A 25,611-nucleotide genomic window follows, 5' to 3' on the forward strand; every position below is an offset into this window, starting at 1 on the left:
AGGATAGTTTCTTGCGTTGACCTTATTAGAAATCTTTGCTGCATTTGATGCTGTGGATCAGTTCGTCCTCCTTGAAAGTCTTTCCTCCCTTGGATTTCTTCCATGACATTACTCTCTCCTAATTCTTCTCTTACTCTCTATTTCTTCTCAGCTTCCTTCTTGGCCTTCTTTTCCTCTGCTGGCTCCCCAAATGCTGGCATTCCCAGAGTTCAGTCCTTAGTCCTTTTCTCTTCTCACCCTATACGCTCTTCCTGGGAATGGATTAGAATAGTCCTGCTGAAGAAGGGTGTTGAGGAATTCCTTGCCAGGCCTACCATCTGACTTATGAACTCCTTATATTATGTGGGAAGTTTTTACTCCTTATGGATTTTCTGAATGATAACAACCACCCAGAAGAATGAGGGTTTATTAGATCAACTACAAGAAAAGTTACAATATCAAAGCAATTCTTATATGTAGTGGTAGAAAAGGCTGCCTTTGCTCCATTAAGTGTCTTTGCTATTCTTCCATATAGGCGAGTTAGGTGCCAACTGCCTGGTAATGCTAATTGGCTGGTCTATTAAACCAAACAGCATAAATCCAGTACTCTTGGTAAGTGATTCATGATTTTCCTGATAGGTCCAAGGTAATAATTTTAAAAGATTGCTGCCTCAGAGGGCCCCACATTGGTCAGAACCACACACAGCACCCGAGGTGATTCATAGGCTATTGGTTGCTCCTAGGCCATGGAGAGCACCAGAAGGGGGAAGAGATACAATAGAGAAAGGATGGATGGATAGCACAGGTTCACTCCCCTTTAATCAGGACGCTTTGTAGACCCAGGAGGAGATTAGGGATTCAGGAAGACGGTGTGTGGGTCAAACTGCACTGTGTGTGAACTGTACATTTTCCTTTTTGCATTTTAATTAAACTAGCTAATTAAACTCCTCTCCTTACCCTCACCATCCTATCTGTGTGCCTCTTGTTACCTGAAAAGATTTCCCTGGATATTGCAGCCATCCTGCTCAATGGGGTTGGGAAGATAAGTATTCTGGTGGGCTGTTTGAAAATGGGTGATATTTCTGGATTTTTTCATTTATTGAAGCAGAAACCTGGAAGTAATCCTTTTATTTAGCCAATCAATCAATAGACCACTAATTTCTGTGAATTCCACCTCCTGAATATTCACTAAACCTGTGCAATTTTCTCCATCCCTACTCCCACCACTATAATCATCTCCCACCTAGACTACATCAGTTACTTACTAACTGGTCCCCACAGTGCCAATTTTGCTCTCCTCCTGTCTATTCTCCACTTAGCAGCCAGAAGTGATTTTCTAAAATGCAAGGGTGAACATGCCATTCCCCTGCCTCAAATTCTTTGATAATTTTCCATTCCCCTTAAAATAAAGTCCCAAACTCTTAGCCTAACATACAAGGTCCTCCTTGATTTGGCACCTACCCACCTTTCCAGCTCATCTTATGCCATTCTTCTCCACCATCATACGCATACTGGCCTTCTTGTGTTTCTCCCTTGACTTGGAATAATTTTCTCTTTTCTTGGCTGACCTCTGTCTCATTCATCCCTTCCCCTCACGTAAGTGCCACTTCCCTATGAAAGCCTTCCCAAACCTTCCCAGGCCAAATTTAATCCACCCACATAGCATCCTGCACATCTCCTTCAAGATACTCATCACATTTCTAATCACATGTTTAATGTCTCTTTCCCCTGTTATTTGAGCTTCATGGAGGCAGGGGCTGAATCTTTTTTTTTTTTTTTTTTTTTTAATTTTAATTGACTTTATTTATTTATTTATTTTTTGTGAGGAAGATCAGCCCTGAGGTAACATCCATGCCAATCCTTCCTCTTTTTGCTGAGGAAGACTGGCCCTAGCCTAACATCTGTGCCTATCTTCCTCCCCTTTATATGGGACACCACCACAGCATGGCCTGACAGGTGGTGCCTCGCCGGGTGCTCGGGATCCAGACTCGGGCCACCAGCAGCAGAGCGCACGCAATTAACTGCTACGCCACGGGGCTGGCCCTGAATCTTGTTTCTTTACATGTTCCTAGCACCAAGGATAGTGCCTCACACCTAATAATTATTTGTTGAAAGAGAATGAATGAATGAGGACAGCTTTCCTCTTCTGGGTAATTCTTACTCATCTTTCAAGGACCCAGGTCAGATGTTATTTCCTCCAGGTTGGGTTACAGTCAAATCTGATTCATCTTTGGATCCCTAGAGCCAAGCTTGGGACCTGGAACACAATTCATATATCACAGATGTTTGTCAAATCATAATAAACTCTTGGCCAGGAGTTGATAATTGTTGAAACTGAGTGATGGGTATATGAAGGTTCATTATACTGTTCTGTCTCCTTTTGTACATATTTGAAAATTTCCATAATAAAAAGTTAAAACATTTATATTCACCTCAAGTCGAGTGAAAGTGTGTGGTCAAAGATGATCTTGAAGCCTATGGCTTGGGCAAACCAGTAGATGGTGGTGCCATTTACTGGGATGGATGAAGTGGAGCTGCATTCAGTCGTGTGTGCATGCATATGCGCCTGTGCGCATGTTGGGGAGGGTTCTTTTCCACCCCAGTGAAACTTCTTAGAAGGTCAATAAAGGGATGAGATAATTTAAATTTGGACACCTTTAGTTTTAGGTCTCTTGAGGGTATCTCCTGTCAGTTGCTCAACAGTTAGCAGGTACAATAAATGAAAACCTCTGCCTTAGAGGAATGAGCCATGAGAGGGTTTCTGGATGGTAACATTCCCCCTTCATTATCGTTGATGGCCTCTGGGCTCTGATCTGACTGACCACTGGGAACTATCCCACTATCCAGGGAGTCTGCAGTAAATATTGTGCCCCACCATCCCCTCCTTCACACTTTTCATCTACCTTCTCGTCTTCTTTCTTCTCTCTTGTTAATTTCTACTGGGGAGGATTTGTTCTCGACATCTGGGAGGCCTCCCTTTATGTTCAGCAGCAGGGGTCGGGTGTTAGGAAACATCTGGGTTCCAGTTTGATTTCACTTACTTGTGACTGCAGGCAACTCACTTTACCTTTCTGAATCTCAGCATCTGCCTCTGAAAAATGAGGATAATAATAGCCAGCTTCCCAGGGCTCATGTGAGGATGAATGCATGTAAGAGGTTTAACACACAGCCCGGCACAGTGTAACCGGTCAATAAACACGAGCTATTATTATCACCAGCGCTGCGTCCTCATTGCCTCTCCACCAGGACGTCAGGGAGCTTGCCGCAAGAGCGGGGCAGGCTGCCTCCTCCGAGCCCCTCACCGCGCGGCCACGGCCCCGGGCACGGCCACCGCCGCTCCCGCTCCAACCTCGTCGGAGCGTCGCCCCGCGGGGGTGCGGGGCCAGCGCCCTGCGGGGCGCGGGGTGAGTCCGTGGCCTCGTGGAGGAGGGCGGTGCCAGGCTGGGCACGGGGCGGCGGAGGCTGGGCAGCGCTCTGGGACCCGGGGAACCGCGGCTGGAGGGGGGGGTGTTAGGCCGTGGGGCTCACCGCGGCCGAGGGTCCTGTAGGGTGGAGCCCTCCGGGAAGCGGCAGCTAATGCACCCCCGAGGGGCTCTCGCTCGTGGCCCGCGCCCGGCCCAAGATGGCGCCCCTCCCCCTCCCCCCGCCCCGCGCGCGCCCCCGCCGCTCCGGGCGCGGCCCCGCGGCCCGCGCGCTCCTGGGCGGGGGATGTTGTGATGGAGAAGCCGCCGCGGAGTCGGAGCCCCGCAGCCTGAGCCACCTCCGCCACCAGGGCCTGGGGCCTCCCCGCGCAGGTAGGAGCTGCCCCAGCCTGGGTCCAGCCACCGCGGCCGGATCCCGACCCCCAGCGGCCAGTGGACCCCGCAGTCCCTTCCCCGCGGCCGACCGGGTCCCCTGGCCAGGCCCGATCCCCGCGAGCGGCCCTCCCACCGCGCGCATTCCGACCCCGGTCCTGTCCCCCCTTGTAGGCTCCACCTCGGTCCTCACACCCTCCCCTCCCCGACCTTTACCTCCTGCTCCTCTGGGATGAATAGGGGGCGAGTATAAGGGACGCAAAGCGAGGGGCAGTGGGGGATGGGGGACGGAGGATGGAGGAGGGGAGGTCAAGGGCTGGCAAGGGGACGTGGGGTGAGGTAGGCAGAGACCGCACGGATTCCTGCAGGGTCCCAGGCCTGGGGTCTGTCAAGCCGCATTCTGTTGCCCTCAGCGACCAAGGGGTGTGCCCTGGGGCCGGCTGTGTCCCCAGCTAAGCCGGGAGGCCTAGCACTCGGAGGAGACTCTTGAGGAGCAGTTTTCCCATTGCCAATTCAGAGGTGATTCCCAACCTATTTTGAATCTGCCTGTGCATTTCTTGCATTCCCAGCCTCTCCTGCATAGTCCTGGCTCTCTCCACTCTTCAAAGCCAAAACCTTGTCTACACTTACCCTTCATTTCCTCACTTCCCATTCATTCTTAAAACCACTTCATTCAGTCTTCTGTCTCTGACACCCACGGAAACTGCTCAAGCCAGGGTTACCAGAGACCACCATGTGGCCAGTTCCAGTGGACACTTTCCTGGTATCCCCCGTTACCTTTCTGCAGTATTCAGTGGTGGTGTCAACTCTCCTTGAAGCATTTTTCTGGCTTCTCTCCTGTGGCATTGTCCGCTCCATCTCAGTCTCATTTGCTCTCTCCTTCCTCTCCCTTTAGATGTTGGTGAGGCTCTTGATTCTGTCCTGAGCTGTCATCTCTCATTCGGCACTTTCTCCTTGGGTATTTTATTCACTCCCAAGGCTTCAAATTTTGTATATATTTATACCCAAATTTGTATATCTGGTCCAGACCTCTTTCCTGAACTCCAGACTCAATATCCAGCTGTCCTCATGACATCCCTTTGGAAGTCCAGCAGGAACTCCAGACCCACAGATCCCAAGCTGAATTGGTTTCCCTCTGTCCCCTGTCTACCCTTCTTCCAAATCCGTGTTTCCTTCAACTCTCAGAAATGGCTACTTTCCAAGTGGTAACCCAAGCTGGAATCCTGGGCAACATTCTAGATTAACCTCTCTCCCTCACTCTCTACCTCTGATGTCACCAAGTTCTGTCACATCTACTACCAGAATAGTTTTCAGATCCATTCATTTCAGCCGTCTCCACTGCTACCAAACTGAATTTGGGCCACAATCCTTTTTGTCCTTGACTGCTCTAACAGCATACCCTCTTGCCTGTCTCCTGTTAACTACTCTCGACATAGGGTGATCCTTTAAAAAATGCATCTATCTGATCATCTATTCATTCAACAAATATGCTCTGAGTACCTAATACATACCAGGTACTGTGGTAGGCACTAAAGATATAATTATGAGCAAAACAGACTGGATTCTTGTCCCCAGGGAGCTGACAAACTAGGGGGGAAATCAGATAAGAATAAAATTATAGATATAATAAATACCATGAAGGAAAGGTGGACAGTGCCTTGTAAATATACAAGAACACAAGCTGAACTGGTCTAGGGGACAAGGAGAGAGCTACAAGGAAAGTTTCTCTGATCATATGACATTTGAACTAAGATGTAAGAGATGAGTAGGGGTTGGTTAGGCTGAGAGAGTAGGGGAAGGAGGTTCCAGGCATAAATCACATGCAAACACTTTGTGGAAGGAGAGAGTACTTTGTCTTTGAGGAGTCAAAAGAAGGCCAGTGAGACTGGAGAGCAGAATGCCAAAGCTAGAGAGGAAGGTAGGGGCCAGGCTGAGCAGGACAGTTTAGGCCATGTTAAGAATTTTGGTCTTAGGGTCTTTGTCCTTGATGTGGATTGTTGATGATAGTGGGTGGGGAGAGTAGATCAAGTCCAGAAATTTTTCTCAGCAAGAAAATTGTCAATACCTGGAGATGGATCAAATATGGCGAGTGAGGGAGAAGGTAATGTCAAGGATGGTACCTCTACTTCTGGTTTGCACAACAGGATGGATGGTCATATCATTCCACAAACCAGGATCCTGAAAGAGGACCAGTTAGGGTGTGGGAGAGAGAAACATGAGTGGGCATGTTAGTTTGAGAGGGCTTTGAGACATCCAGGTAAAGATGTTGAGGAGAAAGTTTTATGTACATGTGTGGAGCTCAGATGAGCGGTCAGAAATGGAGATGTAAATTTGGAAATCATCAGTGTATAGGTGGTAACTGAAGCTATGGGCATGAATGAATACCTATATTGAATATCAGGTAAGAAAGAGAAAAGAACATAAGAACAAGCTGTGAGAAACTCCAGTGTATAGTGGCTGGTAGAGGAAGATGAGCCAGCAAAGGAGTCTAAGAAACCACCAGGCAGTAACTACAGTGTAGGAAGAAAACCAGGAGATGTAGCATGTGGAAGCCATGGATGAAAGTTGGATGAGAGGCCCGTGGTGTCAGATGCTGCTGAGAGGACAACCAAGATGAGGACGTCTGTTGGATTAAATGACTTAGGAGCCACGTTGACCTTGGTGGGAGCTGTTACTGAGGCTTGTTGGGAGTGGAAGCAGGATTGGAAAGGATTGAGCAGTGAGTGCGAGGTGAGGAGATGGTAACAGTGAGTAGAAACGACTCTTTCAAGAAGTTTGCCTGCATGGGGGAGAAGGAGATAGAGCAGGAAGTGAAGTGTCAGGTCAAGAAAGATTCTGTTTTTAGGTTGGGAGATAGTGGATCCCATTGAGAAGGAGAGATTGATTATATAGAAGAGAAAATGGATACACAGTGGTGTCAAATTCCTGGAAAGGCATGACAGGAAGGATCTAAATAGTAGGTGAAGCAGTTGGCTTTAGGAAGGAGAGAAAAGTTTAGGTGCTGAAGTAAGTAAGTGTACATATGTTTGAGGATGTTGCCCAACTGATGGCTTCCATTTCCTCTGTGAATTAGCAGTGGGAGGTCATCCTCTGAGAGGGAGGGGTGGTGAAGGGGGTGGTCCAAGGAGAGTTGCGTTCTTCTCTCAGCTTAAAAGCCACTTCTTCAGGCAGGATTTTGCTGATGCCTGGGCTAGAGTAAGCCTCAGGCTCCTGTAGTGCCCTGTTCTTCCCCATCCTAACACTCAGTTGTTTATTCAACAAATAGAGAGTGCTTCTAGGTGGCAGGTACTGTTCTAGATACTGGCATTACACTGCATTGTAACGAGTTCCTCAGTGGCTATTTCCCCACTAGACTGAGCTCCATCAGGAAGAACCATTTCCTTGCAATTCATCACTCTCTTCACCTAGCACGGTGCCTGGTATATAGTAAGCTGTCAGGTTGGAAGACCCTTGACCCTGAGCAGGACTCACTTCCCACCCCTATGATCTGATATTAGCTCTTTCAGGCTTAGTGGCCACTCTTTTATTTCCTGCCCTAAGGACTTCACCCAGCTCCCTGCCTTGAGCCAGAATCCATTTGGCTCTTTCCATCCTTTGAGAGGCTCCCGGTGTGTATAACCCCAATGAGAGAGAAGAGGTTGGGTTGTGCCCTTTCTTGAAGATGTTGGGCAGCTGGTCATCCTTTGACCTCAGAAAGTGAGGTGATGGTGACCACACTGCCTTGAGCTAAGTGCTCAGGCCTCAGAACTCACTCCCAACAGAACTTCCTCCCCGGTACTTTCTGCCCTGGTGGTCAGATGGACAGGGCTGCCCTGAAGTTGACCTGACTCTTTACTCCCTGACTGACAGTGCATGTGCCCTTCCCAGAACACACCTCCAAGTGCTAAGGAGGTTGGTCCCAGCGTGACCTGAGAAGCCTGGCTCCATATACCAGTGCTTCAGAGAAGAGCTTATCTGATCCTCTGAACTTGGCAGAGTCACGGGGTCCTCCACCTCCTCAAACTTATGGAGATTCCATTGTTGAACAGCCCTCAAGCCAGGATGTTTGTTTAAGCTACATCCCTCCCTCCCTTTTTCCCTAGATCTCAGCCCTCAGCTCTCTGGGACCCCTGTCTCATCTTCCTTCCTTCTCAAGGACCCTTCTTTTTTTTTTTTTTTTTTTTTTTTTAAAGATTTTATTTATTTATTTTTCCCCCAAAGCCCCAGTACATAGTTGTCTGTCATAGCTGCACATCCTTCTAGTTGCTGTATGTGGGATGCGGCCTCAGCATGGCTGGAGGAGTGGTGCCTCGGTGCGCACCCGGGATCCGAACCCGGGCCGCCGGCAGCGGAGAGCACGCACTTAACCGCTAAGCCACGGGGCCGGCCCTCAAGGACCCTTCATTATTTTCCAGCACTACCCCTAACACTCCTGTTGTCCATCCCCAGCCCATGGGGCCACACAAGCCTTTCTTATTGTCTATTCCCAACTAGTTCTGAGCTTCCTAGTTCCTAGTTCTTCTAACCCTCCCCCCTTCCTTCCACAGCAAGGGCCCACTCTGTGGCAGATGCACAACACACTCTCCTTGGTAATGGGAATGTGACGTTGAATAAGACATAGTCTCAGGGTTCTGATACAATGTGGTACTGAGTATCATGAGACACAAGGGAGGGAATGGTTACTTGAGGATGGAGAGAGAGGACTGAACAGGAAAGACTCACTGCCTAGGAGCTGTGACTGCTCAGCCAAGTTTTGAAACATGAGCAGAGGTTTTCTTAAGAGGAGACATGATTCCAAGCTGAGGGAGCAGGTAAACAAAGAGCTGGGGCTGTGAGAATGTGATATGTTCTAGAATCCACCAAACTGCATGTCGCTGGAGTGTAAGGTGTGAAGGAGGCACGGGGTGGGAGGAGGTCCGAGAGGTCGTAGGGATTGGCTCAAGGAGGCTCTTGGATGTTCTGCTAATGAACTCAGATGTTCTCCTAAAGGCAGCAATGAGCCATGCAATTTTTTGAACTGGGGAGTGACACAATCTGGTTTCCATTTTTGGAAGATTACTATGGTTCTGGGTAGAGGCAGAGCTGTCTATTTTTTTTCATTTATTCAAGTGACCACGGGCTTTCTCCCTGCCCAGTGGAGCCACACTGAGCAGACCAACAGTTACATGTGAGGCAAACATATGGACAGAAACCTTTTTTTGTTTATTTCATAGATGTATGCGTAGCATTGTGCGAGGCTCTGAGGAGCTAGAAATGACAGAAAGTCAAGCTGTGGTTCCTGCCTCAGGACCATGCACCGCACCTGAGAGATGGCAGGGCCTTGCTCAGGCAGCCTAAAACACCCTGTGCTCAGTGCTGAGAGCTACACTGAGGCGGCAGAGAAAACTAGGGCAGGGGGCAGGGAGAGAATGAACTCCTTAGTGGGGAACAGGGAGATAGAGAACTCACAGATGAGAAGTTGAGTCAGAGGGAAAGGTGTGCATTGGGGGGCAGTCAATGTGTGTTGGGGGGAAGGTCAATCGGAAAAGAGAACTTTGGGTGTGCACATGAGGGAGGGAGAGTGTATTGTAGGAGGGGCTGTCTCAGAGGGTCAGGATGAGAGAGAACTGGGTAGTGGTTGGTCAGAGCGAATGAGCTGTGAGGCGGTGGCCAGTGAGAGTCCAAGGAGTGAGCACTTATATTGGAGGTCAGGGAAGGAGAGTAGCCGAGCAGTGGAAGGTCAGGGAGATGGAGAGGATGGAATGGGGCCTTCATGGGGGATCACTGGGGCGATGGGGCTGGAAGGACAGGTAGGTGGAGAAGGTGATCCACAGGGGGCTTGTGAGGAGGGAGTAGGGAGGAGGGGGTTTGAGGGGACGAGAGGGGTGGGCTGTCACTGTGGAACAGGAGATCCCCTCACCTGAGGGCAGGTGGAGCTTGGTTGGGGCGCCATGAGCAATGGTTGAGATACAGTAAGCTGACCAAAGTGTGTTTTCTGAAACTGGCAGAGGAGATGCTAAAATGGGGCCTGGAGGAGATGAGAGGGCAGATTTGTACATTAATTCAACAAGTATTTATTGAGTTCCTCTTCTGTGCCAGGACTGTGTTAAGCTCTAGGCATAATGCGTTGAAAAAAAAAGACAATATCCTCACCACCATGGAACTGAAATGATAGTCATGAGGAGAAAATCATCAAACAAAGCAATAATAATAAATAGCTTGTCAGATGGTGCTCAGTGCTAGGGAAGGTTTGGGGATTGCTAAGAGGGGGCGTGGTAGCCCGCAGTTTTAAAAAGGGTATCAGGGAAGGCCTCACTGAGAAGGCGACATTTGGGCAAAGACTTGAAGAGCTGGAGGGTCCAGGTCAAAGGCTCCTGTAGTGACCCAGGCGTGGGGCATTATAGGGGCTGGCAGAGGCACTGGTGCCCGAGGCGAGATACTTTATAGAAATAGTCGCCAAAACGTAGCTTCATCTGCCCAAAGGAGCCATGAATTGGAGTTGAAGGCCCTTCCTTTGTGACCTGCCTTCCCAGGGCCGTGCCCTTGAGGGCTGAGTCTAGGGCTCATTCTCTCCTGTCCTACTGTGCCTAGTAGGGGGTGGCTTGGGGGCTGGTTGGGCCCAGTGATTTAGGATAAGAGGAACATGGCCTGGGGAGCTCACAGTGGTGGGCCCATGGATAGCAGTGTGGCGGGAGGAAGGGGGCAGTCAGTGTCTAGTGTCCAGACCACATGAGCCAGTCCCACACCAGCTGTGTCCCTGGCACAGTAAAGCCCCAGTCGGATGCGCTGGGGGTGGGGATGGACAGAGAGCCATTGTGTAGAGACTCTGCTATTGGGAGTGAGGGCAAAGCAGGGGCCAGCTGTGCTATCCCAGGAAACTCAGGGCTGCGGATGGGGTAGACTGCGGGTCTGGGCCTGGCCTAGGATGGGGGTGGTGGTTGAGGGGGTGATGGTCATCGGGGACAGAAGTTGAGCTCAGTCATTCTCATGGGAAAATAGCTCATAGGACATGGAGCAGTGTGTGCTGGCCTGCCGAGTGTAGGGAAATGAGGAGGTACAGGGCACAGCCCTGGGGTAGAAGCAGGGTTGCTGTTATCCTGACCTGGAGGCTCAACGTGGTCTCTCCTCCCCACCTGCAGGATCTGCCAAGGCCATGTCTGTTCCATCATCCCTGAGCCAGTCGGCCATTAATGCCAACAGCCACGGAGGCCCTGCCCTGAGCCTACCCCTGCCCCTGCACGCTGCCCACAACCAGCTGCTCAACGCCAAGCTGCAGGCCACGGCCGTGGGACCTAAGGACCTGCGCAGCGCCATGGGGGAGGGTGGTGGGCCTGAGCCAGGCCCTGCCAATGCCAAGTGGCTGAAAGAGGGCCAGAACCAGCTCCGGCGGGCCGCCACGGCCCACCGTGATCAGAATCGCAACGTGACCTTGACCCTGGCGGAGGAGGCCAGCCAGGAGCCTGAGACAGCACCCTTGGGCCCCAAAGGCCTGATGCACCTGTACTCTGAGCTGGAGCTCTCCGCCCACAATGCGGCCAACCGAGGGCTCCGAGGACCCGGCCTGATCATCAGCACTCAAGAACAGGGGCCTGATGAGGGAGAGGAGAAGGCGGCAGGGGAGGCTGAGGAGGATGATGAGGAAGAAGATGAGGAGGAAGAGGAGGAGGACTTGTCTTCTCCTCCAGGGCTGCCTGAGCCCCTGGAGAGTGCGGAAGTCCCCCATGGGCCCCAGGCCCTTGCAGACGGCCCCCGAGAGCACAGCAAGAGTGCCAGCCTCCTGTTTGGTGTGCGGAACAGTGCAGCCAGTGATGAGGACTCAAGCTGGGCTACCTTATCCCAGGGCAGCCCCTCCTATGGCTCCCCCGAGGACGCAGGTACCTTGCGGGGCTTGACACGGGGCATGTGGGAGGGCAAGAGGGCAGAGGGCAGACCTCTCCATACAGAGGCCAGGGCCAGCCTGGACATGAGTCACAGCACCCATGTCCTCAGTCCTCAGCCGGCCATGCCCAGGTTTTCCTGAAGGAAACCATTCCTGTATTCAGAGAGTGCTTGAACAAGTTGATAGACCTGTCCGTCACGCACACCCTGATGTGTGTGCAGACTAGGATCCATTTTTGGGGCGCTTTCCAGGTACTGGCCGTGTGCTCAGCATTACGGTGTTTAATCCTCACAAAAATGTTGTGAGGTAGATACCATTATTACGCCCATGTTACAGATGAGAAAAAAGAGGCCTAGAGAGGTTTAGCACTTTCCCAAGGTCACAGACGGTCTGAGCTCACAGTAGAACTGAGATCTTCACCAGGTCTGAGTCCAGACCCCAGCTCTTGGCCCCGTGTAACCCTGCCACCGATGGGCACAACATGAGGAACCAAGGTGTACTTGGGCCGGGTTTTAACAGGCAAGGCCTGGAGGGGGCAGCAGCTCCTCCCCACAGAGGTCTATTTGGAAAGACTAAGGGGTGTCATGTGCAGAGCACAGTGCTGGGCATTACAAGGATACTGTTTTGTATCCTTTGTATCAGGAATAGAATATCAACTAAAAGTTATGAAACAAAGGAAGAATAAACATGTGCTTCCTTGTGAGGGGAAGAATAGATATTAGGGCTCCAAGGATTGATCATTAAATGTGTCCCATTTAAGTAAATTGAGTCTTTACATTGGCTAATGTCATGTAGAGATGCAGACAGAGCTGAGGAGCAAAGAGCAGAGATAATGGGCTGTAGCCACAAGCCCAGAGTTCTGTGGATGGGAGTGTAAGTAAAGATTGGGAAAGACAATGCCTGCACCAGGCAGCAGGCACCATACCCGGACCCCGAACTGTGAAACCTTTGCAGTGAGCAGACAGTTCAGATGAGCCAAGAGCAGCACACCACCCACTTTCAAAAGACTTAGGATGGACATTTTCAAACATATACAAAAGTAGCAAGAATAGAATAACAAGTCTGATTTACCCAGGACCCAGTTTTAACAATTAGCAACACGTGGCTAATCTTGCTGCGTCTGTTCCCCCACCTACTGCTGGACCCCAGCCTAGGTTATTTTGAAGCAAATACTTTCACCCTTAAATGTTTACCCGTTCATTTCTAAAACGTAAAACTCTTTTAAAAAATTCACAGTACCATTATCATGCCTACAGAAATTTAACAGTAATTCCTTAATATCATCAAATAGCCAGCCAATGTTTACATTTTCCCAGTTATCTAATAAATGTCATCCCCCGCCTTTTAAAAAAGTTTTGATTGTTTGAATCAATATCCAAATGGGTCCAGACCTTTTGATGGTTGATATGTCTCTTAAAGTTTCTTTTAATCTCTACATTATCTTTCCATCTCTCTTTGTTTCTGCTTGTAGTTTTGTTGTTGTTTATTTTTTAATTGAAGCCACTGTGTTGTTTGTCCTGGGTTTTCCAGGGTCTGGAGTTGCAGACTCTCTTTTCTGCATTGGTGTTGAACGTGTTCCTCTTCCCCTGGATTTCCCGTAAATTGGTAGTGAGTTCTAGACCCTGATCAGATTCAGATTTGAGAGTTTTCTGTGTTTCGTTTTTGAAAGAACACTTCCTAGGTAGTATTGAGTACTTCTATCAAAGGCAGAGTCTGATTGTCTCTCTTTTATGTGATGTTAGTAGCCTTCGATGGTCATTGCCTGGACCCCCTTTAAAGGGAACAGCTGCTGCTCCATTCCAATGGTTATGTGTAGGGCTGGGTGGGAGAAATGTAGTCTCAATGGAACCAGTTGATGTAACTTTTCAAGAGAAACTGAAAACTAGATATTGATGTGAAATATCACCATTTTGAAATGTTAGCAACCAATTCTGTTTTTTAAGAAGCACTGTGCAGGCCATGCAAAATCAATCTGAGGCTTGCACCAGTCTGCAGATTGCTAGTTTGCAACCTCTGCCCTAGGGGCTGTGAGTCAGAGGCCAAAATGGAGGGTCTGGTTGCTCAGAGACTCCTGGGGTGGTCGCTGTGGTGGCTGCACCTATGAGCCTTCTGGGAGTAGGATAGAACTGCTGGAGAACTGGGAAGGGTATGCCAGGCATGGCCAGTGACCTCAGCAAGGGTGTTGGCGTGGCAAGAGGATGGTCAAGGATCACTCTCTGGTGGAGGCTCTGGAAATTGAGGGTAGCGGTGTGGGGCCAGCCCAGGGAAGGGCTGAGTCACTGCTTGCTCTTTTGTGATTGTGTTGTTATGACCATGAGGGCCACAGAGGAGGTCTGGGCGCCTGTACGAATAGGGTAGAATTGAGCAAAAATTATTTTCTCCTCCCCTCTCTGGGATCTCCACACAGTTGTTGATTGAATGCATAAGTGCATGAGTGAATGAATGAATGAGTGAGTGATGAAAGAATGAATTTTACTACTTGTGTTGGGTTCATACTCAGTGCCAGGCCTTGTCCTAAATGCTGGGAATGCACACTACGGGGGACAGATGTTCCTGCTCTCACAGCACTCACAGCCTAGTGGAGAGACAGACAAACAGGCAGTTATAATCAGCATGATGAGCACTGGGATTGCACTGAACCCTACCTGTTCGCTTGGTGGGGGACAGGGGGTGGGTCAGTTTGGAGAAGTGACCTTTATATTGATGCCTGAAGGAGGAGTGGGTGACAGCCAGGTGAAGATGGAGGGGAGGAAGGCTGGGCTCAGAGAGGATGAGGGGCAAGTCCCAATCAGAGAGGGGGGGGGTGGGGGTGGTCAGAGACAAGGCTGAGAGGCCGAGGGTTAGGGGCTCCAAACAGCACTCACACCCTGTGGGGGAGTTTGGATTCTATCCTTAGGGCAAGGAGAAAACGATTAAGAATATTAAACTGGAGAGTAACTTCCTTAGTTTAGTCCAAGAGGCAGCACTGAGGGAGATCATTTGTGAGGTTGTTGCAATGATCCAGGTAAAAAACCAGTAGTCTGGACTACAGTAGTGACATGGGGGTGGAAAAGAGAAGAGAGCATTATGTGATTCACTGATTCCTGAGCAAATCACTGTATCTGGCTCAGCCACGAAGGCATGCATGGATGAATCGATGAATGAATGATACCTGAATTCTTGTGTGAGTGCCTGCGTGAATCGATGCAGGAGGGAAGGTGTACATTCCTGAATAAGTGCATGCGTGTGGAAGCCAAGGCCCAGGTGGGGCTGCGCTTGGAGGTTATGTGCCAAGCTCCAGATGGGCCTCCCAGATGGTCAAGCGGGGAGAGCAGCCCCTCCAGGACAGATTAGAAGGACGAAGCTCTTTGAAGCAGGAAGGTATAGGCTGACAGGGATGGCAGATGGATTGGTGTGTGTGACTCAGTCAGAAGACGGTGAATTGGTCCCCAGATTCAAGAGGTGTATGACCCTTTATGGAGAAGGGTGTGGCTGTGGAGGGCATGGCTGCCCTGGGTACTGGTGTTCCTGGAAGGTTTGGCAGGAGAGTCCTGAAGGTGATGGAGGATCTCTGGGGAAGAGCAGCCATTCTGATTCCATAGGGCCTGAGGTGAGGGAGGGGTGGGGGGAAAAGAGGTAGTAATGGCTACCGTGAAGACTGGATGGGCGGGCAAGAAGAGCCCGCCTCTGTGGGCCCATCTCATTTGAAAGCCGAAGGTGCTGGGGCACCTTGCCCAGATAACTTTCGCATCACGTGTGTAGCCACCTTGATGTAACCACGCCCACTCCCAGCCCCTGTGTGTTTGGTTGCCCAGCAGCCTGGGTCTGGGGACTGCCTGTCCCTCAGTGCTGCCTCTTGGACCAGTCAGGATTCCTGGTTTCCCTGGTAACGGGAAGCACGTCAGCAGTCTGGGCGCTCCCAGCCGGTCCTGGTGCTGCGGTTGCCGAGGAGACGCTGCAGCCTAGCTGGGCCCTGGCAGGTGAGGGGGGTTGGTGATGGGAAGCCCCAAGCCTAGCCTCAAGCTTGCTGGGGCCCATGCCCTCAAGGCCCACTTTCAAGCTCAAACTGCTGGGCAGGTTCAAGGCAGGGGAGGGATCCCTAGGTGCCTTGAAGCCACACCCTGTTTGTGCTGAGAGCTCTAGGCTTTGCAGGGCCCCAGGTGGCTAGGCTATTCCTGAGGGGCTGAGCCTCCTGATGTCCCTAAGACTGGGTTTGACTGTGGCATTGAGGTAACTACTGTGGGGTGGGATGGAGATTCAGGATTGGGGGAGGGGAGCCAGGATTAGAAAGAAGAGATGTGAGCAGTAAGGGCTGGGGTCTCATGAACACCCACCCCCTCCCCACCCCAAGGAGGTTCCCTCTTGTGGTGGTCCTGGCCCCTCCCTAGTGAGCTCCGGTGTGGGGGCTGGTGAGGATCTTGCCTGGCAGGCGCTCTGTCCTGGTGAGAAGGGGGCGGGATGAGCTTTTCTCTGCAGCCCAGCACCAGGCTGTGAGCCCAGCTGGCTGGGCTGGAGGGGCTATGAGGAGGGAGGGTAGAGGCAGGAGGGGCTGGGAACGAGCACCATGTTCTCCCAGGACTTTTTCCTGGCCATCATCCTGCAGGACAGCAGCCCAGGTGAGGGGCAGCACAGGGCTGGGCATGATGTGGGGCAGGGCTGGCAGGGAGAGCAGAGGCAGAGGAGCGGGGTTACGGGGCTGGAGTGGTGTGGCTCTGCTGGGGGAGGAGGGATGTATGTCACAGATATGTGGTACACGTGCATGTGCATGAACTGTTTGCCTGCATCTGTATGACACCGGTTGGGGTGTGTCTGTGGTGTCTGCACGCATGTGGCAGAAGTTGACATATGTTGTGTGTCTGACTATGCATTCAGTATGTGTGGTACCCATATGTGTGTTGGGGTTGTGGGTGTGGTCTCTGCACACATGTGTGGTGGGGGCTGGTATGTATAGCTGTGTATGTGCACACTTCTGTGTATGGTGTCTGCATTAGTGTATGGCTAGAGTTGCTGTGTGTATGTTTGCCCCTGCACGTGGGTGTGCATCTGTATGTGATACCTGCCATCTGTGCTGGTATTTTCTGTGTGTGCACACCCTTGTGTTTGTGGTAGCTGCACAGGTGTGTAGTAGGGCTTGTATATGTTGTGTGTCTGTGTGCACGTGTATGTGCAGGAGCTGGTGTGTGCACTGGAGATATGGATATGTATGACAGGTCAATTGAGGTCATCCAACCTCCCTGCCTTCTTTCCTTCCTCTGCCTCCTTTGCTCTGTGTGATCACATTGGCCAGGAACAGGGCCCAGGAGGAGACCTGAGCCATGTCCCCTGCTGGTGGCCCTCATGTGGTGACTCCAGACTGCAGGCTCTGGGAGGAAGCAGGAGCTCTGTTGTGCTGTGGCCCTTCCCCCACTCTTTCCTCACCACTATGGGTTCTTGGGAGGGGACTGGGCATAAGCACCTGCTGTCTGCTTGTTGAGTGGGCAGACCCTCACCAAGCCCCCAACCTGGCAGATTCCTTCTGGAACCCCAACGCCTTCGAGACGGATTCCGATCTGCCGGCTGGATGGATGAGGGTCCAGGACACTTCAGGGACCTACTACTGGCACATCCCGACGGGGACCACCCAGTGGGAGCCCCCGGGCCGGGCCTCCCCCTCACAGGAGAGCAGCCCCCGAGAGGAATCCCAGGTGAGGCTCACAGGCTTGTTGTTTTTTTGGCCAGGGGTGGAGGGGTAGTGCTGCTGGAGCAAGATGAGTCCCCCTCCTTGTTCCCATCCCTCCTTCTAGCTCACCTGGACAGGCTTTGCCCACAGAGAAGGCTTTGAGGATGGAGAATTTTGGAAGGTGAGTGAAGGGACCTGCTTTACAGTGGGGGAGCTGGGGGAAGAGGCCTCGTCTTGATCCTGATTCCTCTCTCTCCTTCCTAAGGATGAACCCAGTGAGGAGGCCCCGATGGATTTGGGACTGAAGGACCCTGAGGAGGGGACAGTGCCCTTCCCGGGTCAGAGCCTCAGGTGAGTGGGAAGTCAGGACGCAGTGGGCTGGCAGTGGGATGGACCTATCTGGAAGGGGCCTTGGGACAGCTTCATGTATGAGGACCTTGTACCAAGTGTTACATCTGCCTCCAGCCCAGAGCCATTGCCCCAAGAGGAGGAGAAGCTGCCTCTGCGGAATGCCAACCCAGGGACTAAGGTTTGTTCAAGACCAACACCTAGTCCCCTGGCTAGAGCCCCTTTGTGTACGGAGAGCCCCTTGTGTCATGTTCTGGGGGGCATCTCTGGTCTCAGTACAGCTCCCCAGGTCCTGAGTTAGGAACTCTTCCTGTCTCAGCAAATCCCCTGTGTCCTGTGCTGGGGACTTCTCCAGTTTTAGCTCACACCTTCTACCTCCCACCCCCCTTCTGTGTCTGGCAGTGTTTCGCCGTGCGCTCCCTAGGCTGGGTGGAGATGACCGAGGAGGAGCTGGCCCCGGGACGCAGCAGCGTGGCAGTCAACAATTGCATCCGTCAGCTCTCCTACCACAAAAACAATCTGCACGACCCCATGTCTGGGGGTTGGGGGGAGGTGAGGGCCCAAGCCAGCAGAGTGTGGTGCAGTGGAGAAGGGAACTGTGAGAGACGGGAGAGCTGAGCTGCCCAAGTGAGGGCTGGGGAAGAAGCGTGTGGACCCACCCCAAGTGACAGCCCTGTGACATGGTTGCTTGCCCCCAGGTTGGGCCCTTGGGAGAGCTAATCTCTCCTGAGCTGGAGGTGGCGGAGATCAGCCACCTTCCCAGCTGAGGCACCACTGAGTGCCTGCTTCCTGGGCCTGCAGGGAAAGGATCTGCTGCTACAGCTGGAGGACGAGACGCTAAAGCTGGTGGAGCCGCAAAGTCAGGCCCTGCTGCACGCCCAGCCCATCGTCAGCATTCGCGTGTGGGGCGTTGGGCGGGACAGTGGAAGGTGGGAGCAGGGCCTGGGATCCCAGGGTGGGGGCTCATCCAGCAGTCAGAGCGGGCCCTCCTCCCTAACTCTGTTCTCTGCCTCTCTTGTGCTGCCGGACCCAGAGAGAGGTACTTTGCTTATTTACCTTCCTCCTCCCACTCCAGGACCAGATGCCTTGAAGTCCCCAAGTTGCCCTATTCTGCTCTGCCCCTTCCTCCCCGCTGTGCTCGTCCACTCTCCCCCACCTCAGCACACTTGCCTGTTTACCCTCCAGCCGGAAGGCAGCCCCCACAGGACACCATCCTGAGGGCAGAAGCCCTGGAGGAGCTGTGATGGACAGGGAGGGCATGGGTGGGGTGGGGACGAGGCTCAGCACTGGCTGACACTGAGAGACAATGAGGTGCCCCTCCCCCAACAGGGACTTTGCCTACGTAGCTCGCGATAAGCTGACCCAGATGCTCAAGTGCCACGTGTTTCGCTGTGAGGCACCCGCCAAGAACATCGCCACCAGCCTGCATGAGATCTGCTCTAAGGCACGGCCCCCTCCACTCCCTGGACTAGCTGCCACCTTTGCTCTACAAGGATGTGGTTGGGGTCACAGTGTGGGGGTGGGGGGCTCCAGGGCAAGGAAGCCCTAATAGGCCCTCCCTCGCTCCTCCCCTCCCCTCCTCCCTTCCTCAGATCATGGCTGAACGGCGCACTGCCCGCTGCTTGGTAAATGGACTCTCCCTGGACCACTCTAAACTTGTGGATGTCCCTTTCCAAGGTCAGTGTCACACACCACCAGGTCCAGCTCAGCTTTGTTGGCAGAGGTGGGGTGACCGAAGAAGAGGCATGAGCTACTGGTCAGACATGATAGAAAAATGGACACATGGAGACTAAATTCTTTGGGTCAAATAAGTGGAGGGACTTCAGTTAAAGGGAGGCAGGGAGAGGGGTGGAGGTAGGGCCTTGGCTGGGTGGATGTCCAGCTTATGCCCTGGTGGTAGGTACCAGGAGCAAGCAAGATCTTCCACCACGATTGATCCTCCTCTTCTTTCCCACAGTGGAATTCCCAGCGCCTAAGAATGAGTTGGCACAGAAGTTCCAAGTCTATTACCTGGGGAATGTGCCTGTTGCGAAACCTGTTGGTATGTGTGTCCTTCACCCAGGGACTACCACCTTGATCCCAAAGCTCTGTCCCCACCCTCTGTCTCCCAATGCCTCTTCTACCAGACCTTCCTCATGCTTGGTGTCACCTGCCTTCAAAATGCATCCCAACCCCTGTACATCTTTCCCAGGTGCACTCCGTGTCCTGCCTGTAGCCACAGTTGGCATGCCTTCACTGAGCATCAACCATGTGGCTGGTGCTGGACCAGGCACACAGAGAGACCCCACTCTTGCATCTCACAGAAAAGCTTTGATTAGGTTGGGAGGCAGGTCTTAGATGACTGGAGACACGAGGCAGCAGCCTGGAGCTGGGTTTGGTATTACAGCACCAGCTATGGGCTGTGAGTGTCTAAAGAGGAAGCAGTAAGCATAACTATCATGTGCTTTGGTGTTTGTAAAGTACTTCCTTATATATTATGTCATTTAATTCTTGATGATCCTATGAGGTTGGGATTATAATAATACCCATTTTATAGATAAGGAAACTGAAGGTACAAGCTACCTGGTTCACTCGTATTTTCAGTGCTTTCACAGTACCTGTTATTTATTTGCTCATTCACTTAGCAAATACCTTTGAAGCCGACCATGTGCCAAGTCCTGGGAAAATAATGGCCATAGTCATGCTTTCATGGAAGTTACAGTAGAAAAAACAGGAATTAGTCAAATAATCACACAAGTAAATGTATAATTACAAATTGAGTCATTCATTGAAAGAAAGTAGCAAGGTTCTATGAAACTATGTAACAGAGGAATTTCTTTTAGTCTAGAGAGTCAGAAAAGACTTCCTTGAGAAAGTGACATTTGAACTGAGATCAGAAAATGAATAGGAGCTAATGTGGTGAAGTGGGATGGAGATAGGAGTAAGGTAGAGAAAGATGATTCCAGGCAGAGTGCACAGTGTGTGTTCACAGAGCACCTGTGGCAGAAGGCATTTTGACACTTCAAAGGCATTGAGAGAAGGCCAGTGATGCCAGATGAGGCTGAGAGCAGAGCAGCAGTCAGAGCATGTGGGACCTCACAGGCTGGGCTAACGATTTGTTCTTCATCCTAAGAGCAGCAAGGAGCTATCGAGGAGTTTTCAGGAGAGCACTTGGTGTAATCAGATTTGAATTTTGTAAAGCTCCCTTTGGCTATACCATGGAGAAGGATGTTCAGCCGGTGGAGGTGGGCGTAAGGAACTCAATTAGGAGGATCTTGCAGAAGTGGTGGCCAGTAATGAGAGTATTTTGGACTATGGTGGAACTGAAGAGGAGTGTGTAGATTCGAGATGTTTAGACAATTAGAATCAACAGGCATTGGTAATTGAATGTGAGGGGCACAGGCATTAAGGCTGACTCCTGGCTCCTGGCTTTTGGAACTAACTGGATAGTGGTGCTGTTCTCTAAAGGGAGAAGTGGAAAAGGCCAGTTTTGATGTGGATATTTGAGGTCAATTTCAGACATGCTGAGTTTGATGTGCCTTGGGGAAGCGGAGTAGCAAACAGGTTGGCAGCTGAATTCACAGAGGAGAGGTCTGGGCTGCGGATACAAATGTGGGCATCACTGAGTTACAGAGGTGATCAAAGCCATGAGTGTGGAGAACTGGGCAGCCTGCAGTGAGAAGGGAGATGAGGCTAGGCCTGCCTTGAGGTCCTCCAATATGTAACAGACAGTGGAGGAGGATGAAACTGCCAAGGATGTGAGACCAGGAGAGAAGTCAGAGGTAAAAAAGAGACTGCTTCAAGAAGTGGTCGGGTGCCATGTCAAAGGACTCTTAGGAAGAACTCAACAGTGTTTGGTGAATGGATAAACAAACAAACAAATGAAAGAATGAATGAGACTTGCCACAGGTGACATAGCCAAAAGATGGTAGACGTAGGACTCAAACCCTGGTCCTCTTCACTTCTCTACCCTTCCCCTCAAACCATGCTACTTTAGTGACAGCACCTTACATTCAACAAGGGAACCCTTCTTAGAAAGGGTGGGGATTGAGTTGGGGTTTGAAGAAAGGCTTGGATTAGCAGAGAGGAGTGGGTATTCCAGGTGGATTCGGTGGCATTGCCACAGATGTGGATGCCGAGGTGAGACATGCATGTTCAGGGAGCAGGAAGGAGGCTTGGCTCACCTCTACCCCTTTGCTCTCATTTCCTACTCCCTCTCAACTTCTAAACTCTTATTCCTCTTCCAGTTTCCTACTCCTCTACTCCCACATCTTCTCCTTTCCATCTCCCACCTTACACAGGTTCTCACTACACTAAAGCAACTGTCTGCAACCCTTGACTGCCCCTTGCTGCCCTCAGCTCTCTGGGTCTGCTCTGTTGAAGCCGGGGCTTTCACACCAGGAGTCTCTAAGCTCACTGCCTGCTTTATCTTATGCTCTCTCTCTCTCTTTTTTTTTTTTTTTTGCTGAGGAAGATTGGCCCTGGGCTAACATCTGTGCCCGTCTTCCTCTACTTTATATGTGGGACCCCTGCCACAGCATGGCTTGATAAGTGGTGCGTAGGTCTGTGCTTGGGATCTGAACCTGCGAACCCCAGGCTGCCAAAGCGGGGGGTGCAAACTTAACCACTACGCCACTGGGCCGGCGCCTCTTAATGCTCTCTTTTTAACCTCCGGGAGTTTAGCATTGGTCCCTGCTGAAGCTGCAGTATTCATTCATTATTCATTCATTCATTCAACAAATGACTACTGACTGCCTGGTTGGTGCCAGGCACTGTCCCAGGTTCTTGGTATATATCAATGAGCAAAACTGACAAAGACTTCTGCCTTCAAGTAGCTGACATTCTAGCCAGGAGAGACAGACAATAAAATAAGTAAATTATATAGTATGTTGGAAGGCTGAAAAAACAATGCACAGCAGGATAAGGGGGATTGGGAGTGCAGGGCTGGGGGTCAGGTGTAGGTTTCAGTCCTGAGTTGTAACCAAATGTGGCAGACTGTTTCCAGGCCATGTTGTTCCACTGCTTTCTCCACCTCCATGCTGATCCTCCCCACACTCTGAGGCCAGGCTCACTCTCGCAGCCCCACCTCTGCATTGAGCACTTTGACTTTTATGTCTCATCCACACGCGTCATCTCTGAGATTTTCATTGCACTTGCCCTAAATGTCATAAACGTCACAGCCCTCTGCATTTGGACCTGGCCTGCCCACTCCTGCCAGCACGTCACCTTCTGTGGACTCCTGGGCGACTTGGTTATACCAGTTCGGGTGCGTTAGCCCATGTTGCCTTGAGGGTGACTTGCTCAAGCTTCTGGAATTCCTTCAGTAGATAAGCCCTGTGCTAGTATTGGGGACACAGAGATGAATTAAACTTGGTTTCTGTCCTTGAGATAGCTATAGCCTGGTGTGGAAAAAGGTTTTCCAGCAGTTACAGGATGTTGTGCTAAGAGTTGTCCCAGCAACATCCTCTCCCTACCCTGCCACAGAGAAGGCCTCCCAGGCGGGGCCTGGGTGAACCCCAAAGGATGAGCATCGGGAGTTTCTCAGACAGTCAAGGGGGCAGGGCACTCCAGACAGAGGCTTTTCCCTCAGTTACAGTCTGTGTCCCTCGAGGGCATCCTCATCTCTTACTTTGTATTCCCCATCTGCCTAGCAGGGCATTTGCCAAGATTAGATGTTAATAAATGCTACGTAAATCATTTGAAGCTCAGGGAGCAGTAAAATATGAGACTTGACTGCTCAGATAAGGCCAGTTTTTGGAGGACTTGCATGCTTGGAGAGGAGTTTGGCCTTGATCCAGCCAGAGGTAAGATGTGCAAGGCCAAGATGAGGGAGGACTTTCGAGGAAGACATTTGTCCTCCACCCACAAAGGGTCCATGTGGTCTGCTCCTAGGGGAAGTGCAGAAGCACTGAAAGGGGTGAGGGGGCCTGGGAGTGGACCACAGAGGCATGCACCTTTTGCATTGGCATTGTTCACTCTAACCTCTTCACTGGGAAGGTGAAGACACCTGGATCACACAGCCAGCTCACGAGTGTGCAGGGACTAGAACCCAGGCCTCCATCATGCCGTGTACTCCTGCCTTGGCTCTCTGCTGGGTGCAAGCAAAAGTGGGATGCAGGAGTGGAAATGGTTCACAGCAGTTAGAGGTGGAGGAAACCCTTGTGTTACAAGGGAAAGTTGGTTGATATAAAAGCCGGGAACCTTGGGTTCCTTGGTCTTTGAGCACATTATAGAAATTGTTGAGTGCAGCCAAGATTTTGATAGCCCTTCTAGTTCTAAAAACTTGGAATACAGAGAAGGGGCAAGATAAAGGCCTGGTTAAGAACCCAGGCTCTGGAATCAGACTGCCTGTTTTCAGATCTCTAGTCCTGGTGTGACCTAGGCTTACTACCAGATTTCTATAAACTTCAGTTTCCTTATTTGTAAAATGGTGATAAAAAGGTCTATTGTGAGATTGTTGTAAAGCACTGTAATGATTAGCACTGTGTGACACAAGAGTAAACATTCCTCCAATGGATATCTTTAAAAAAACAAACATTGGGTCTTGGGAGAAGACTGGCTTGTAGGTTCTGATTTGGGTCATTGTTGTGGAGTGAAGCACTGGACTGTCTGAATGTGGATGAGCACTGAGAAGGCAAGATATGGGGACGTCAGAGCTTTGGGGTTCAATCAGTTTAGGAGGCTGGAGGAAGAGGCAGAGTCAGTAGGATTCAAGATGGAAGAGACCAGAAAAGTGCCAAGTCACTGAAGCCAAGGAGGAGAGCACTAGGCAAGGGACACCTGCACAGCATCGCCTAGGGCTGTAGGCCAATGAAGTGGGGACAGAGCAAAGGCCCTGGGCCTGACTAGACAGAGCTAGAAAGTCTGGGGTAGAGCTGGGGTGTCCTCTCCCCACCCTCAGTGGTGCCATGTTCATGTCCTTATCTTCTAGGGGTAGACGTGATAAATGGGGCCCTGGAGTCAGTCCTGTCCTCCAGTAGCCGTGAGCAATGGACCCCGAGTCACGTCAGCGTGGCCCCTGCTACCCTCACCATCTTGCACCAGCAGGTAAAGATCTGGGTGGGAGAAGGAGAAGGCATGGCTGTGACTTGCCATGGAGGGGAGTCTAAGGGTGAGGGGAAGAGCTGCCAATAAGATGGATGTGCCCAGTGGAACAGAGGGTCGCGCTGTTCCTTTCTAACTGGGTTCCCTCCCTCCAGACGGAGGCAGTGCTAGGGGAGTGTCGGGTGCGCTTCCTGTCCTTCCTGGCCGTGGGCAGAGATGTCCACACATTTGCATTCATCATGGCTGCTGGCCCAGCCTCCTTCTGCTGCCACATGTTCTGGTGTGAGCCCAATGCTGCCAGCCTCTCAGAGGCTGTGCAGGCTGCGTGCATGGTAAGTGGGTAGGGTGGTGGAGTGGTGACACCCACCCCACATGGGGCAGGCTGGGGAGTGACTGCCCCTCCTGCCTTTCTGCAGCTCCGCTACCAGAAGTGTCTGGATGCCCGCTCCCAGGCCTCCACGTCCTGCCTCCCAGCACCCCCTGCTGAGTCTGTTGCCCGGCGTGTAGGGTGGACTGTCCGCAGGGGCGTTCAGTCGCTGTGGGGCTCCCTCAAGCCCAAACGGCTGGGGACCCATACCCCCTGAAGCCCTCAGTCCTCCTTCCACCTGCTTGCGTTGGGCCCCAGGGAACTCAAGGGTATGGGGCAGGGAGAGGCACTAGAGGCTATTCTTAGGCCTCAGGCCCCCCTAAAACTGCCCTTCCCCAGTAGCTGGGGTTCCCTGCCTAGGGGCTGGGGAGGGGGAGATCTGATCCCTACAAGGAAGTGACAATACTGGATTGATGACAAGAGGAGCAGGAAGCAAGGCCAGCCCCGAGCTCTCCATCCCCACGTTTCAGGTGGAGCAGGAGGAACTGGTCTAGGCCAGGCCCCATCTTCGTAGGGCCCAGAAGGGGCAGAAGGAGGGGACTGGTCCAGGCATGGGTCCCCTCCCCTCTGCCCCATGGGCACCTCTGCTGTACTGATATCACTAATAAAGTCTGTCTGCCCTGCT

The 25,611-nt window shown here is 51.6% G+C and overlaps 2 protein-coding genes across 4 annotated transcripts; one reads left to right on the forward strand and one right to left on the reverse strand.

Moving 5' to 3' along the window:
* The first annotated feature begins 3,267 nt into the window (after positions 1-3,267).
* On the forward strand, positions 3,268-25,611 carry APBB1 (amyloid beta precursor protein binding family B member 1). 3 transcript variants are annotated; one of them, XM_004418352.3, is made up of 14 exons: positions 3,268-3,383; positions 10,871-11,605; positions 17,098-17,273; positions 17,373-17,429; positions 17,514-17,599; positions 17,714-17,777; positions 17,999-18,148; positions 18,398-18,525; positions 18,926-19,040; positions 19,189-19,273; positions 19,554-19,637; positions 24,507-24,622; positions 24,775-24,951; positions 25,036-25,611. In XM_004418352.3, the coding sequence occupies exons 2-14, from the start codon at positions 10,885-10,887 to the stop codon at positions 25,201-25,203; spliced, it is 2,127 nt and encodes a 708-aa protein (XP_004418409.1). In that variant the 5' UTR covers positions 3,268-3,383; positions 10,871-10,884; the 3' UTR covers positions 25,204-25,611. The 3 variants fall into 3 exon arrangements, with proteins under 3 accessions (XP_004418409.1, XP_004418408.1, XP_087289438.1); XM_004418351.3 differs by lacking the exon at positions 3,268-3,383 and adding an exon at positions 3,689-3,773; XM_087433312.1 differs by lacking the exon at positions 3,268-3,383 and adding an exon at positions 4,183-4,292.
* On the reverse strand, positions 3,278-4,619 carry LOC147916585 (uncharacterized). Its single transcript, XM_087433971.1, is given in 3 exon segments — positions 3,278-3,913; positions 3,916-4,158; positions 4,551-4,619. Coding segments are annotated over 3 exon segments (948 nt in total).

The sequence above is a fragment of the Ceratotherium simum genome, chromosome 7, assembly GCF_057802395.1.
Source record: "Ceratotherium simum simum isolate JZ-2026a chromosome 7, ASM5780239v1, whole genome shotgun sequence".
Taxonomy (NCBI): Eukaryota; Metazoa; Chordata; class Mammalia; order Perissodactyla; family Rhinocerotidae; genus Ceratotherium; species Ceratotherium simum.